The sequence below is a fragment of the Colius striatus genome, chromosome 4 (assembly GCF_028858725.1).
Source record: "Colius striatus isolate bColStr4 chromosome 4, bColStr4.1.hap1, whole genome shotgun sequence".
NCBI classification, from domain to species: domain Eukaryota; kingdom Metazoa; phylum Chordata; class Aves; order Coliiformes; family Coliidae; genus Colius; species Colius striatus.
This window is the reverse complement of record NC_084762.1, coordinates 6755133-6771319: the sequence shown is the minus strand read 5'-3', so window position 1 is coordinate 6771319 and position 16187 is coordinate 6755133. Positions and strand designations below refer to the sequence as shown.

General features: G+C 40.5%; 1 protein-coding gene and 1 pseudogene across 1 annotated transcript; both read left to right on the top strand.

Annotated features, from left to right (window-relative positions):
* The first annotated feature begins 1692 nt into the window (after positions 1 to 1692).
* On the top strand, positions 1693 to 6620 carry LOC104549392 (carboxymethylenebutenolidase homolog). The gene is made up of 5 exons (XM_010210902.1): positions 1693 to 1898; positions 2150 to 2257; positions 4200 to 4342; positions 4742 to 4833; positions 6441 to 6620. The coding sequence occupies exons 1-5, from the start codon at positions 1693 to 1695 to the stop codon at positions 6618 to 6620; spliced, it is 729 nt and encodes a 242-aa protein (XP_010209204.1).
* A 2166-nt stretch (positions 6621 to 8786) lies between these two features.
* LOC104564188 (carboxymethylenebutenolidase homolog) lies at positions 8787 to 15048 on the top strand (annotated as a pseudogene).
* The last annotated feature ends 1139 nt before the right edge of the window (positions 15049 to 16187 follow it).

Sequence of the window (16187 nt, the reverse complement as noted above, 5' to 3'; positions counted from 1 at the left end):
CTAGGAGATACTCTCCCATGTGTGTTACAATTTCCACTTTTCTGTGATGCCAAAACAATGGGGATTTTAGTCCTGAAGATCAGGCTACTTTATGCTTCCTAGCACCAACTCTGAGGTTCAGATATTGAGAGAGGTGGGAGGACGATTAACAAATATAATGCGCTCTCAGTGATCAGAACAGGGGACTACTCACAATGTGAGATCATTCACTTCATGGCTGTTTCTGAAGCAGCTTGATTCTAGCAGTAAAGCCACATCCACCCAGTTCCTGTATCTCTGTACTACGCTCTGTCAGCCAGGGGTTATGGTTGTAATCAAGCTTATTTACTCAAGCTCAGATTGGCTCTGCCAGACCTGGTGACAGCAGCCCCAGGGGTTGGGAGGGGATGAGGAAGAACCTTCACTACATGTTGGGAAGGCTGATTCTGTTGGGTATAAGGCAGTCTAAATGCATTATAAAATTTGGCTCCTGCTTTTGAGCCTGTGTTAATCATGTGAGGTGGGAAGTGTTGTGTAAGGCAAAAGCAAGCAGTGAGTCTCTGCAGCATCGACTCTCTGCTGTTTGGTCTGACTGCACCATGGTTTCAAACGTGTCCGTATTACCTAGGCAAACCTCTCTGCTGCTGTAGTTAAAGGAGACTTGAGGAAGGTATATGTTTTTTACCAGAATTTGCCACACTTCAGTGAAGACTAGATAGTTTTCTGAAGTACATGTTACAACACAAAGAGAAAGAATAGGCTGATGTAGAAGTGATCAGGGACGTACAGTCATAATGTATATGCAGGTATGCGTACTGCATCCCCAAGGACGGTTTCAAAGTCAGTACCTGGCTGGGAAATGCTGTCATTAACACTGCCCCTGAAGACTTAATTGGATTTCTTGTATAGGCACATTATAACACTACTTTTAATTACAGGATTACAATCTACTTTTTTGCATAGAGTCCATTCCAAGCTATTGACACAGAGAGTCGGAACAACTTTTGACTTTAATCTCGCTAACACAGCCCCTGGCACATTGTCTGTAATTGCCATTTTTGGACAGGAGGCGAAACCAAATATTCTCAGATATTTTGAATGACGTTTGCATACTTGCTTGTTTTGTTGCAAGGGCATATGGGCCCAAGGCATTGAAATCTAATTGACAAATCTGTACTGCAGTCATTCACCAACTGCACCTGATACATCACGTTTCAGAACAGCTGTGATGTCGCTACCAAAAGCGTATGCCAGCACTGAGAGAAGCACTGAACACTCTTCTGTAGCACTTGAGTGCTGTGGTCCTTCCTCATCACATAACTCAGTGAAACTAGCATAGGTTTCACTGTGAGGACACACATGATGGTCCCTTGCCTGGGGAGACAGTGATATCTAAAGCCATACTGCTTCACACCAGTGCTGACAGAGTGTTGTGGGAGCAAACCAAATGTGTCTGTAATTTTATAACTTTGCTCTTAGTATTTGTCCTCATTCTCAGCTTCATAACACACAATGAATGGACTAAGACCAATTCTGCACTGGAACATTGCCTTTTGTCCTTTAGTTCCTTCTCCTTTCAGACAAAGACACCAATGTTATTTACAGAAGTTATTGAACTACTTTCTGCATATTGTGTTTGCCTTTATTTCCCTTTCACAACTCACAGTAACAAATGATTTTGACTTTCTTACTCTTCCTTTTTTAGGTTTCCAAATGGCTGATCCTTTTCTATATCATACTGGAGAAAGATCTAAATATGGGTGCCTTGGACACGAAGTACAAATTGAGCACATCAAGGCATATGTTTGTAGACCATCTTTTTTCACTGACAAAGCTGTGATTGTGATTCATGATGTATTTGGATGGCTGTTCCCAGACATTAGATACATAGTCGATTTGATTTCAGGTCATGGATACATGTAAGCAACTACTCTTGTATTATGTCTAAAGGAATAATGAGAGTTTATTTGTGGGTTTGTTTGTTTTTTTTCCATAGAAAGGCATACTTTTTGCTCTGCTGATTGCCTGAGCAAGATGAATAGAATATGATTCAGATAGTAACCATGTAGACGTGTACTCTGGAGTAGAAAGGACAGCAGGAGACATTTAGACATCCACGAGTTCTCTCCACGTGAATGTGAAAGTTGACTTGATTCCATGTCTCACACAGAACCATCTGCCCAGACTTCTTCAAGGGGACAGAACCCTGGAAAAGTACTGATCACTGGGCTGACTTTGCTGACTGGATGAAGCATCATGATCCTATGAAAGTAGACAAGTAAGATACATATTTGTACTGGGACTTTAAAAAGCGTCCAGCAAACAAGGGGAATTTGTATGAAATGTTAAAAGTGGCACCTCAAAGGAGGGCAAGCTGGCTCCATACACACAATTCTTATTCTTGATAGTTTTGTGGTTCTGGATACTGTCTTGGCTGGGATTTGGAAAGGATCATCTACTCCATCTATCACTCTGCATATTGTCCCCATCTTGTTTTCCTGTACCTTCTTCTGATTACATTATAGTGGCCACACAGTCTCACAGCCAGTGTTCCACAGGCTGTGCAATACACAGAACTCTCACCCACAAGTGAGATTCTGCCTCCAGTTCCTCAAGATATCACTGTTCCATAGCTGCTCATGTTATCTGCCAGTTGTCACTTGCCAACGTTGCTTTCTGCCTCGTGATAATGCAAGTGCAGGTGATATTCTCCTCAGCACCATTAGATCAGAACTTACCAAATTGTAAGACTGCCCAAAATCTACATTGATCAGCTGTACTGTGAAACAGAGACACCACTATCTGTAAAGTCTAGCAGTACCTGTAACAAGGCTTCCCTGAATTATAGGAGACATTACTGTTTCTTCACCAGCTATCATAGAATCATAGAATGGTTTCATTTGGAAGGGACCTTAAAGATCATCTACCCCTTTCCCATGGGTAGGGAAACCTTCCACTATCATCACAGCCTAAAGCTTCAGGAGATGATAATGAGGCAGTGACACTCTACTAGTTAGCTATCATTTTGTAAGCCACAAGTATTCATATGACCCTTTCAAGAGGTCCCAGCAGTCCCAGCCTAACTTCAGCATCTCTCAGCAAAGCTTTTGACCGTATAGTTGCAACTTAAAACACAAATGACTAGCACTTGTAAAAAAATCCAGCTCCAAAGAGTAAGCAGATATCACATATCTTGAACAGTTAAGACCTCAAGGACATGTCTATGCTGTCTTTTGAGAATTCATTCATAGCTGCCCACAAGGTCAGATCTGTTGCTCTTTCGGAGCATTAGGCACTCAACATATCCACGACTGACTTAGTACCCTTCCAAGCAAACTAAATCTGAGAGACCCCCTTGATTCACAGCACACCCCCTGGATACAAGCCCAGGACACAATCTCCTCCTCATGTCACTCTCATGCTGCTCTTTTTGTCAGCCTAACTAAACCTGTGATGACTCTACTAATATACCTAATAGTTGACAACAGTTGTTAGTATATGCAGTCTGCACTTAAAATTCATTTAAAACTCTGTAGATAATGACAGGATAAAACTACTGAGACATAAGAAGTTAGCAATTAAAAGAAATAATCAACCTGCTCTAGCCCACACTAAAACCAATTTCCATATTTTTGCATTATACCTCATGCAATACCTGTTTTTTTTTAAAGCAGTATTGTTACTGTCAGTTTAATTTTGAGTAACTCTGAGTAATTGCTACTTTAGTACGTTATTATTGCATGTGGGGTTGATAGGATATTTTAATATTAACTCATGCAACAGGAATGACATACTCAAGCTAAATCTTTATCTAAATAGGTGGACTCTGCAGAGATAGCACAGTGAAGCTTATCTGTTCCTACAATCCATAATGCAAGATGTTGTTCTACTTGCAGATATGTCTTGTCTTTAGTTGTCCTGTCCTAGACAAAGTGATTCAATTAAAAATTTGCTTATTTTGAAAACAAAGGAGCAGGTCACAATTCAGGTAAGTATTTAAGTACCTGTACTTCCTTAAAGTAGAACAGAGATGGTCACTCCTGTTTAAGAACAGAAGCCACCGATCTGGGATGAAATGTGGTTTTGAAGTATTCTGTTTTAAATAATTGGGGCTGCAGACACAGAAAAAAACCCCTCTCACGTATCTCTTCTGATTCTTAAATTGTCAAGTATTGATTCTGCAATAGATTCCTTAGTTTGCTTTTGTTTATATGTCTTAGGGAAGCTGATGTTGTCTTGAAGTATCTAAAGGAACAATGCGGTGCAAAGAAGATTGGTATCGTTGGGTTTTCCTGGGGTGGAATGGCAGTACATCACTTGATGCTGAAAAATCCTCAATTAACCGCTGGGGTGTCCCTCTATGGTAGTGTAGAACACATGAAAACTTACCTGGGCTCACCTGACTCTGCATAGTTTGTGACTCTAGTCATTGCTTTGTAGCAATTTCTGTTAACGACTCGACTCAAAAGTGAGTTGTAGACTTTAGTCGTGATGATTTCAACAATACGCTGCATTGGTATCAAAATTTAAGAATGGTGGAACCTAGAAAATGTTCTAATCTCTTTTTTTAGTGCTTGGAGAGTGGGGAAATGCATTTTCCAAATGCTTTTTTATTTCCCCATTGGAATAGAAACTGTCCCAATGTAAAGAAAAAAAAAGTATTTAATAAGTAAATCTAAACAGGCATTCTGTCTTTTGTTTTACTGTTAATCTTGCAAGACTGTGCCCCTCACTAACAGACTGTTTCTTAAACACATTGCAGGAATAATTAGAGACTCAGAAGAAAGATACAATTTACTAAATCCCACATTTTTCATTTTTGGTGAGAAAGACCACACTATTTCTTATGATCAGGTAAGCTGTTGTGCTAGAAATGCTTTTCCTTTTCCCATGAGTTTTTTCATCCTACACGTGTATCTTAGCTTGCTAGAAACAAGCTTCGTATTTTCAAACATGTAAAACAAGACAGGCTGGATTGTTCTGCTTCCATTTCAACTTCCCCCCATATCTTGCTTAGGTTACTTAAATCTGTTTTTTGAGGTGGGAAATGCAGCCTCTGAGTGGCTGGACAAGCAGAATGAGAAAGTGGGCAGTGAGATCTGAGTGGTACGAGCCAAGCATCTCAAAAACTTGGCTACTGCTGCTATGAATGAGAGAACAGGTAGTTAAACGGCTGAATTTGGACACTGAATGGAAAGAAAAGTCGTTTCAGATCAGTAACTGAACTTTCTGGTGATGTGAACCAATGACTACATGATTTTGGTACACAAAGATAAAATGAACTGCGTCAGAAGAGCGGGCGTGTGTTTTAACTAAGGTGCTGAAAACCTGTGGGCTCTGTTTTCACTCCTGACTGCCATTTATATTCTGATCTGACCCCTATTGTAAGCATCTGAGAGAGGCATTGGGTGGGAAACTGGTGCCCTCTTCTGTGCATGAATTCTTTCTGTTCAGTGACAAGGGCAACATACCACTTCTAGCACAGTTTGTTGTGTAGGAGTAGTCTAACTGGGGACCCCGCAGTGTCTGGGAATGCAGAAGCCAATTGATATTTACTTCTGACTGTGTTACTCAGCATATTGTTCTGTACCTCAAATATGTGTCTTCTCTGCACAAGAAAACAAATTCCTCACTCTCTGTCCTCTTTTTCTAGCAAAACATCTTTTTGCCAGGGGCACAATTTTCACAAATACATTCTTTCCATCATGTGTTATACATTGAAACCATACCTTTTTTTCTCCTGAAGCTTTCTCTCTGAGCTAACTGCAGATGGTATAAGAAAAATTCCTGCATTTAAAACAAGAATAATCCTCAAATACATTGTTTTCTGCACTGAACAATAAAGGCCTCTGGGGAAAAGAAAATCGAACATGCAATAAGTCACTGTGATGTCTCTAATCTGCACAATGTACAGAACTAAGCTTGCAGGGGCAAAATAAATGCTCATTCTCATATTTCCTGACTTTTTAATGGAAAGGAGCACAAAAAAACATGTCCACACATGTATGCAGGTACATATTGTATGGTTAATACTCTGTAAGCATGTGTGTACATCAAAAGGTTGTGCAGGACGAGTGTCCTTTTGTTATACAGTAAGCTTAGATAATCCCCTGTGTTTTCTTAAACTCTGCTAATAAGCCTATCAAAATATTTTGGACTGAGAGTCACTGAGGTTTAGAGAATATGTTCACCCAAGATCAGGGCTTAAGTTACAAGCCTAAGTCTCTGACTAGAAGTTCATCTGTAGTAATAGCAGTAACTGTTGGTGTTCTTAGACTCACACTTTAAAAAAAGTCTTCCTGTGATATTCCAAAAAGAGATTTTCTCATCCATTGAGCAACAACAACCTGCTTCAAGTTTGACAGTGGAGAAAAGATAAAGATGCAGAGAAATGAGAATGGCAAGTTTGTCAAACAAAAAAAAAGAACACCAAAATAATGGAAAACCACTTTGTTTTACAGATCACTTTACTGGAGGAGAAGCTGAAACAGTACTGCACAGTTCCATATAAAATTAAAGTTTATCCTGGGCAAGTTCATGGGTTTGCACAATTGAAGCCAGAAGATATGAAACCTAATGATAAACCTTATATTGAAGAAGCTAGAAAGGATATGATTGATTGGATCAAAACGTTCGTTTGACAAAAGCATAAAGTAACAGTAGGCTTCAAGATCAGTGTTTGGTTTCGGTTGAGAGAAGAAAACAGTCAAGGAAAAACGATCTGGTTTTGGGAATTGTCATAAACAAAGTAGCAACATTTTAATTTATAAGCCTTAATTATTTTTTTTAACAAGATTTACACAAGATTGTGAAATCAAAGTTGGACTAAAGGATGATCAGGCATTAAAGAGTTGGTTGAATTTATCCTGCCTTGTGTCTGTTCCATTATTCTGCATTATGACATCAATGGTGATCATCCCTTTTATCCATTTGTCTTTGCTAGTGAGCATGACTTCATCATGACTCTACCTGAGTAGTTTCAGGCATTACTTTAGTATGGTGATTGGTGGTCATCAGCATTAACATGGAAATAACCTGGTTTTGCATGCAAGCATCTTTTTTTATTAACTACAAAACCTTTGTTCCAGATGTATTGCTGAACTGAGCAGAATTGCCCATGTGTGAAACAATCACTTGGCTATGAGAAGGAACCAGGAAGAAATGATGGTTTTAGGTGACACTCTCCAGGTTAAGAAAGGTACTTCTAGTATTCCACCAACAACAGGAAAAATATTACCAGTCCCTCCTGGCTGTAGAAGTAACACAGGCAGGAACACTGGGTTTATTGTCCTGGTCCAAACTGGGCACAGGGCTGACAAACAGGTACCCCCACTCAGTCCTGCTTATATTGTTTGCTTTATATTATATCCCACTCCATTTTTCTTTCAAGTTCTCCCCCTTTATTGTGCTTATCTCCTCCCAAGTACATAACAACAAGCATCCCTGTTTACTATTATGACACAGTCTCCACTTTTGTTGACGTGCTGACCTTTTTTGCTGTTATTGTTGGTTTTTCTTCCATTGTCTTGGTAATGACTTGCCAACTTTGGTTTACTCAGAGATCCTCTGAGGGACCAGTCTCTTTTCATTCTCTACAACATCTGTCAGTTACTCACCCTGACGTTAATGTAGCAATAAATCAAGGCTAGCTATCTGCATGGATATTACTTTCCCTGGCAGTTTCAGACATTGCTATCCTATCAGTGTGAATCTAGGGTCACTGCATTCTAGTTGTCTGCATACTTCAGCAGACAGTATGTTAAGGAAGAACTTTTTCACAGAGAGTTAGACAGTTAGACACTGTCCCAGGCTACCCTGGGAGTTGGAGGATTCCCCATCCCTGGAGCTATTTAAAAGATGCATAGATGAGGTGCTGAGGGACATGGGTTAGCGATGAGCTTGGCAGTATGAGGGAAGGGGTTGGACTCGACGATCTTGAAGGCCTTTTCATAGAATCATAGAATGGTAGGAGTTGGAAGGGACCTTTTCCAAACAAAATGATTCTATGTTTCTGTGATATTTCACAACCAAGCTCTGGAGCAACATGCTCTAAGAAGGGATGGAATCTCCCTCTTTGGAGGGTTTCAAAACTGCTCAGAGTGAGTAGCCTTGAGTAGCCTAATCTGGATCAGAGGCTGCCCTGGTCCATGCAAGAGGTCAGATGAAGTGACTTGTAGATGCACCTTTGACCCCAAACTTCCTCTGACTCCTCAAAATCCCCATGCTCACCTGGTGCTTTCTGCATGATAACCCCAGTCTCTGTTACTCCAAGTCCCTAAATGGCCATATCTGCTTATCATCTGCATTTTGTGTAGCCAAATGCCCAGATCCTAATCCTGCAGTATTCCTGCATATCCCAAAGGCAGTTCCAGCCCTTGGAGCCACTGCTGTCCCTCTATGCCTTCATGGCCTCAGAAAAATCCTCCAAGTATTGTGGGTTTGCAAAGGCAGTGCCATATGTAATGTTATTTTTGTAGAAGGCAAGGGACAAGCATGATGAAGCTTTTCTAATCAGGAGAATACAGATATGAGGGAGCTGGGAAAGCAGTGTTGTCCTGAACTGAAAAAATGCCAGTTGCATTGTTGGTGTTAAAAACCTATTTGAAGTGGCCTAGAATCAGGCAGTGCATGCACAGCAGCTTTATCCTGTTTGTTTTACCAAATACTACACAGCTTCTTAAGAATAAGAATTCAGTTGGCAGCCTCCTTAGACTGAAGCTAATGAGCTGAAGTGCTGTAGCTGTGGGATAGCACAGGTGGAGGATAACTGCAGGTTGTGTAAACAGCCTGTTTGTACTCTTCTCCAAATGGCACTGAGCCTGGACAGTCAGGGCTGGTACAAGGTGTCTGTAGCCACTCTGGGAATCTGGGCTCTCCTGCTGGTCACAGCACGTGGCCATAGGTACCTTGGTTTCTGGGGCCCCTGATAAATTGTCCCCAGGCTTGGTTGGTTGACTAAGGCAGTGAGGGATGCCCTGACTTCATCCCGATTCATCCCCCTCTACCCTCATCACCCCTCTCCTCAGTGTGCAGGTAAGGAGTTTGCAGGCAGTGTGTAAACTTTCCTCCAGGTCTTTAAAAGCTGTATTGGGACAGAGTTTCTCACACCTGCGAAAAAGGGAGGATGTTTAGCCTCAAGAAGAAGAAAGGAGGTGTTTTCTATGCATAATACCTACCTGCTCAGCCCAGACAAGTCTCTAGCTCAGGTGAGACCTGATGCAAATGGCTATCGTAGCCAGCTTTTCAGCACTGCATTGAAAGCACTGTGAACAGCTTCTCAGCCATATTCTCTCCAGAAAATGTCCACAAGATGGGGCCCCTCTCCTTGATTGTCATAAAGAAGACTTTGACAGTATTTAGCTCAAGTTGCAGTAGTCAACACTGAATGATCCCTGTCAAATCCTGCAGTAAAGGTACACACACCACTGTCAGAGGAACCTGGCTTCTTAGGAAGTGGGAAGTTGTAGTAGCTGCAGTGAGCAAAGCTGCTGAATGTGGAGCACAAGTCTCATAAAGAGAGGCTGAGGGAACTGAGGGTTTTTAGCCTGGAGAAGAGGAGGCTGAGAGGAGACGTGACCACTCTCTACAACTCCCTGACAGGAGGTTGTAGTGAGGTGTGGGTCAGTCCAGTAACGAATGACAGAATGAGAGGAAATGGGCTCAAGTTGTGTCAGGGCAGGTTTAGAGTGGAGATTAGGAAGAATTTTTTCACTGAGAGGGTTGTTAAGTATTGAAAAGGGCTGCTCAGGGAGGTGGTAGAGTCCCCATCCCTGGAGATACTGAAAAGACACATAGCTGAAGTGCTGAGGGACATGGGTTAGTGGTGGACTTTGCAGTGTGAGGTGAGTGATTGGTCTCTATGATCTTAAAGGTCTTTTCCAAAGTAAATGATTCTATGATGCTATCTTGTCCCTGCATGCAGCAAGACCCTGCAGCCTGCTGGGTTATGACAAAAGGTGGAATGTCACCTCCTCCTTATGCCTGTAGATATGCAGAGGGAGCCCTGGTTGCAATGCAACATTGTCACACCCTGCATTTTATTTTGCACTGCTGAATAGTTATCTGTTTATCTCCTGTACACTGCAAAATCAGATTGCCTTGGGATGTCATTAAAATTTGATAAGCCAGTGAGTTGGGAGAAGCTTGATTTGAATTGTACCCTGAAGGTATTCTGTTTCTGTATGCTCATCATAAGATAAGATATTTCTCATACAAACAAATATGAATGGAGGTATACTGAAGCTGCTTAAGAGAATTTTAACCATGACAAACAATATTAGCTCCAAAATGCCAAGTTAATGTCATTGCAATTCTCCACTGCTTAAACTTGGGCATTCAATAAGTGAAAACAGGGCATTCAATAAGTGAAAGGTGATAACAGTTTCTCAGGGATCCCATTGCTTGTCTGTGGACTGAGCATGGGATAATATACAGCAGAGAGAACACATATGAGGGTGACCTAACAGTGGACACCTCCAGAGTCCCTGCTTGTTTCCCTTTGCCTTATCCACTAGTGACTGCAACATCACACAATGCTGCTGCTGGTCACACAACACATTTCAGCCAAGGTCATCCCAAGCCAGCCTTTGGGCACTCACATGATGGAGGAACTCTTTAGTACTCAGTGGACTCTTGCTGAACTTCACTTTTTCCAGTCACCAAATGATGACCACAGTAAAACACTCCTCCCTTTCTTCCCACATGTTGTCCCTTCACTTGTTCTTTGCTGACCTCAATCCATCAGGTGTTTGGATTCTTTTTTCTAGTTCCCAAGTAAGCCTCATGCTTACTATGTTATGTAACTGTCTGTTTAAATGCAACCCATTAATGATGGGTTTCTGTTCAATGGTATTATGTTGTATGCAAAATCTAAAAGTGCCATAGTCAGGACTTGCTTTGATCATCAAGATGATCTGTTTTACTGTATATAGCTTCAAATTACGTACTCAAAGGGGGTAAAATACTGGGGAGAAAAAGAATGTTTTCCAGATTTCTATCAAAAATTGTATTGTGTGGCTTAGTTGTTGAAAAAAAGCCTATATGGAACACTAAAATGTTTTCTAAAGCTCACAGGCATGTGTGTAGAATGGTTCACAATGGTATTTAAAACCATTACTTCTCAGGAAAAAAGAAATCAAACCAAAGTTATGCCTGGCTAGAAACTTTCAATGCTATGAAGGGCCAAAAAAATAATCTCAGTGTTTGATTAATTCATTCAGTTTTGACTTCTGTGTGTTTGTGTGTGCAGAGCCATCTGCCCAGACTTTTTTGCAGGAAGAGAAGCTTGGAAATCTTCTGATGACCGGTCCAAGTTCAATGATTGGCTGAAAACTCGAGATGCCAGGAAAAAAAACAAGATGTCAGGGAGATGGATATCACATTGCCTTCTTCTGTCAGATATTGCTGCTTTTTTTCCCCCCTCCTCTTTTATTTTTGTTTGCTTCAGATTAGATGCAGCTGATCTACCAGCAAACGTGGCCTTTTTAATGACTCATTAGAAGTGACCTTTCATTTTGCTTTGGAAAGAGTTCAAATCTCTTCAGTAGTGACTTAGAGGAGAGTTTTGTCATTTGATGATGATGATGAAAGAGACTGCAAGTTGCTTCTTTGCCTCAAAAAGCATGATTTTAAAATGACCAGTAATGCAAGCATTGAGAAAGCATAACTCTCATCTTGAGTCTCACTGAATGTGACAGACTAACAGTTTAAGATGTTGCTGTGGAAAGAAGAAAAGAGTTTTCAGTTGTGGCGTGGTACTTGCCCTGGATGGTGTAACTGGTCCCAGTAGCTAATGGCTGGATCATGTGTTGGGAGGGTACAATGAGGGCTGGCAGCTGCCTCCGGGGACAGAGTGCTGGGAGCCAAGAGGAGTATCATGTCTTCCCTTCTCATGTGCAACATGGCCTGAGCATTTATCACCAAAGACCTGTCAGTAGCAGAGGTGCTGAGCTGTCTTGGTAACACAGAAGGAAGCTTTTGGCAAGACAATACTGGGAAAGGTTCAGACTAATTAAAGACCAAACTAATTAACTTCCTGGGAGAGCAAATATCTCTCTTGGACTGCTGGGAGTAGATATGTTGAAGGTTTCTGGGATTAGGTATTTGGTGAGAAGGTTATGGGAGACATAACTGAATCATTTCCAGAGAGTTCCTGTCTCAGAAGAGTCAGATGTTGTGGAAACTTTTCGTTTAGAACCTATCCCTTCTCTGCTGCAATGGCGAGGAAGGGCTGGGCTCTGCCTGGCATTTCTTACAGGCAATTCACATGTTTCAAGTGTCAGCTCCAGTGAAGAAAGAATTTTTTGGCACTTAATTTGCTTCTGCATGTGTTTTTGTTTTGGCAGATAACGTGGTATTTGCAAGGCTGATGTGTCAACGGCATATATAGCTTGTGTGCCCCAAGGGACAAGGAACTGGGGCTGAAAATACAGTCTTGAGGTGATATAAAAGACTTAACTGCTTCCTCCCTCCCATCAGTATTTTTCCTTTACTGCCTCTGCATGGTGACACCAGCTTCAGGGATAAATGTGTGTTTTCAGAATGCAGCATCTGGGCAAGGTGTATTTCAAGCTCCATTGTGAATTCTGAGAATACAGATGATGTTTGTTACATTGACTTTCCTGCATTAGAAATACCTCAGACTCTAACTTACAGTTACTGTCAACATTTTGTCTGTCTAATTAATAGCATTCTCTGGAGAGGTTTTTATTACTTTTTCAATCTACATTTATCTACATTATCTTAGATGGCTGTTTAATCAACCATCTACTTTCCATCCCTTTAGCTTTCCTTTGGCATATGCTATTCATGTTGTGTTTTTATTTCATTCCATTCAGTTTTGGGGTTTTTTTCTCCTTCTAGTAGTTTCAGATTAGCAATCCTTAACATTTGTCTGAAATACTGGTTTATTTAAAGTATATGAAAGAAAACATAGTAGCAGCATGATATGGAGACACTTATATGCATCTGTGTATCTTCTTTTTATATTTTCAAATGCTGGTTTTACTATGGGTGCTTAATTTGCATTTGCTTGTGTGTTCCAGAGAAGCTGATGCCATTCTGAAACATATAAAGGAACAATGTGGTGCAAAGAAATCAGGGGTCATTGGTTTCTGTTGGAGTGGTATTGCTGTACATCACCTGATGATGACACACCCGGACCTGAAGGCTGCTGTGTCTCTCTATGGTAGGTAAATACACATGCATATGTGTGTTATGTAGCTTAAGTACTCCATCTAGCATTATCTCTTCAAATCAGGCTGTCAGCTGATGAGGAGGGATATTTTCAGCTGAGTAGGAAGGATGTTTTGCAAAGGAGATGGTGGTGAGGATTTTTATTCCTAGTTTCAGAATAAGTCATAGGAGCCACGTTTTTATCTCATATCTGGACAGACAGATGTGTCCTTCAGTCACCTTCCCAATTTAACTCCCTTTTCCTGTTTACTACTGCTCTGCACGCTGCAGACCTAGAACTTCACCCGTGAGCAGAGTGTTTATTTTTGCTCTAGCTACTCTGTAAAGTTAGATTGTGGTTATTTTAACACCAGCTTTCCTTTTATGCTCTGCTCAAGAAGCTGGAATATCTAAGCTGCCCTTTGCTAACATTCTCACAATGTAAATTTTGGACTACTTACTCAAGCATCAACTTTCACAGTCAGTTCAAAAGAACTCAAGCTTGTATGCACAGAAGGCACCTTCCAAGCCTTACTCATTCAGATATTCACTCTGTATCTTAAGAAACTGGCTTGAAAGGAGTTTTAATCTGGGAAGATATTCTTCTAGGAGTTGTGGTTACAGTAGCTTGAAAGTACAGCTAGTATGGATGGCTACATAGCGCTTGAGGCATGAAAACTTCTCACTGCAGAAGCAGAGTGCTGTATTTGAGTCTGGATTTCACATTCAGAGTCAAATGAAGAGGGTTTTTTTTTTCTCTTTAATGTTTTCTAGGACTAATCTGATGATATATCCAGTCTCCTGAACCCTACATTTTCCATTTTTGCTGAAAAAGATAACTTCATTCCCCTTCCTCAACTATGCCAATGACATCTGACTTCTTTCACTTCTGCAAATTTCCAGTCTGAACTGGGAGTTAGACTCATAATAGTGTTTGAAGAGCAAGTAATAGGGAAAAAAATCCAGCTAGATAGAGAAGGGCTAATGTAACCTAGACAATGAAAACCAGATATTTTTTTTCTTTAAGTTACTTTCTATTGTAAAATTATGGCTGGCAACTCAGATAAAGTTTTAACAAAATGCCATTGCTGCTTTGGAGTATTCAAGGAGCTATCCTTTGCCACTGTTTTCTCTTGGCCCTGGGAACCCATAAACTGTGTAGGTTGCAATGATAGGTATCTGTTGGAAGCTTTTTGTTCAGTTGTAATGTATTCACAATTGTTATATACTTCACATACAGGAAAGGCTTCTGTTATATCCACATCTTTGCAGATTATTGGGCTTGCTTTCATGTTCTAATAAAGTTTTCTAGATCCTTGCTGCAAAGGTGTTTTTTCTTTATATCATTTCATTTTTCCTTTTGTCCATATGGAGCTTGGTTATTAACGTCTGAGTGATGAATCAGGGAGTTGAACTATGAATAAGATAGAATCATAGGACGGTAGGGGTTGGAATGGACCTTTAGAGATCATCCAGTCCAACCCCCCTGCAGAAGCAGATTCACCTAGATCAGGTCGCATAGGAACATGTCCAGGCAGGTCTTGAAGACCTCCAAGGAAGGAGCCTCCACAACCCCTCTGGGCAGCCTATGCTCAGAGCCTATGCTCCCTCACCTCAACAGTGAAATAGTTTTTTCTTATGTTTAAGTGGAACTTTCTGTGTTCCAGCTTCATCCCATCACCCCTTGTATGAGGACAGGCAGAGTTTAATACGTCTATATTAACTACTACTGTGCTGTCTATTTACAGATCATACTGCTGGACCAGATGTTAATGAAAGATTTTGAAGTTAAAATTTATCCTGGGGTTTGTACATTGCAGAAGAGAAGATATCAGTCCTCAAGATAAGCCTTACATTGAAGAAGGAAGAAAGGGCGTGATCAACTGGCCTGAATAAATTTGTTTAAGAAAAGAGCAAGCAGCTGAATTTGAAACACAATTATGCAATACACTGGAACTTCTTTATAATGCTTTAGAAAATTGGAAGGGAAAGCTTGATATAGAAATTAAAGAAAAAGCAAACAGAATATCTTAGATGTGGTTTTTCAGTGGATTCAATTTGATATCTCCATGTTATATTCTCTTGAAGAAGTTTCTCTTTGGCCCAGCAGTGTCATGTTTTAATCTGCTGTGTTTTTTCCAGTTCTGAGAGGTTTGTCTTAATGCTTGAAGTAAGTTTGACTAATAGTAGGTTCAGAAGTTTACAAAATCTGCTTGGATGTAGCATCTATTAGAAGAGTAGCAGCAATTACTACAAGCTGGTGATAAAACTGTAAGTCAGTGAGTACGAGCTGGAAATGTGAGATCCCAGAGAGGGATGTGTTTACAGGACAGTTCACAACCAACCACATGGATGGAGGTTGTGAATGTGTTGAACTAAGTTCTGACTTCCAAGTAAAATACCTGCACAGATTGCAGAGAATATGAAACAACTGGAAAACAAATAAAAGGCATTTAATTTCCGAAGTTTAATGTCAACATCAAAGTAAAGAGGAATAGTCTTACATCTAGCAAAGAATTTCCTGAACCACATTGTTGCAACTAAGGGAGTGGAAATGTGGTTAAGCAACCCTAGTTGAGAGAAGGTTCTGCAAGCATTGTTCTCATTTCTCTCTTCTAGGAACAGTTTAAACAGCCTATTTTTGTCACATTTATTTTTCTACAGCTCTCTGAAATTGCCATAGGGTATCTAAGCTCCCTGTGTGATGGAATTTGTTGTTTCTAGTATACAAGTGGGAAAAAGCCAAAAAAACAAAACAAAATCAAAGCAAAAGGGTTGAAGTTTGAACCTTATGACTTCACTCTGCAATTTGTACTAGGGTTTTTTTCATTTGTTTGACTCTATTTTAGGAACTGTAAATAAATAACATTGACAAAGCTGCTTAGAACATAGGAAAACACCTTATATACCAAGGACTAAATTGTAAAGCTGGTTGCTCTCCCAAGGAAAAAAGGCTAAGACTAAGGTGTGCTACATTTAGATGTGGCTCTGAGGAAGCAGTGAATGATGGATTGCTAATATCCTCAGATAAAAAC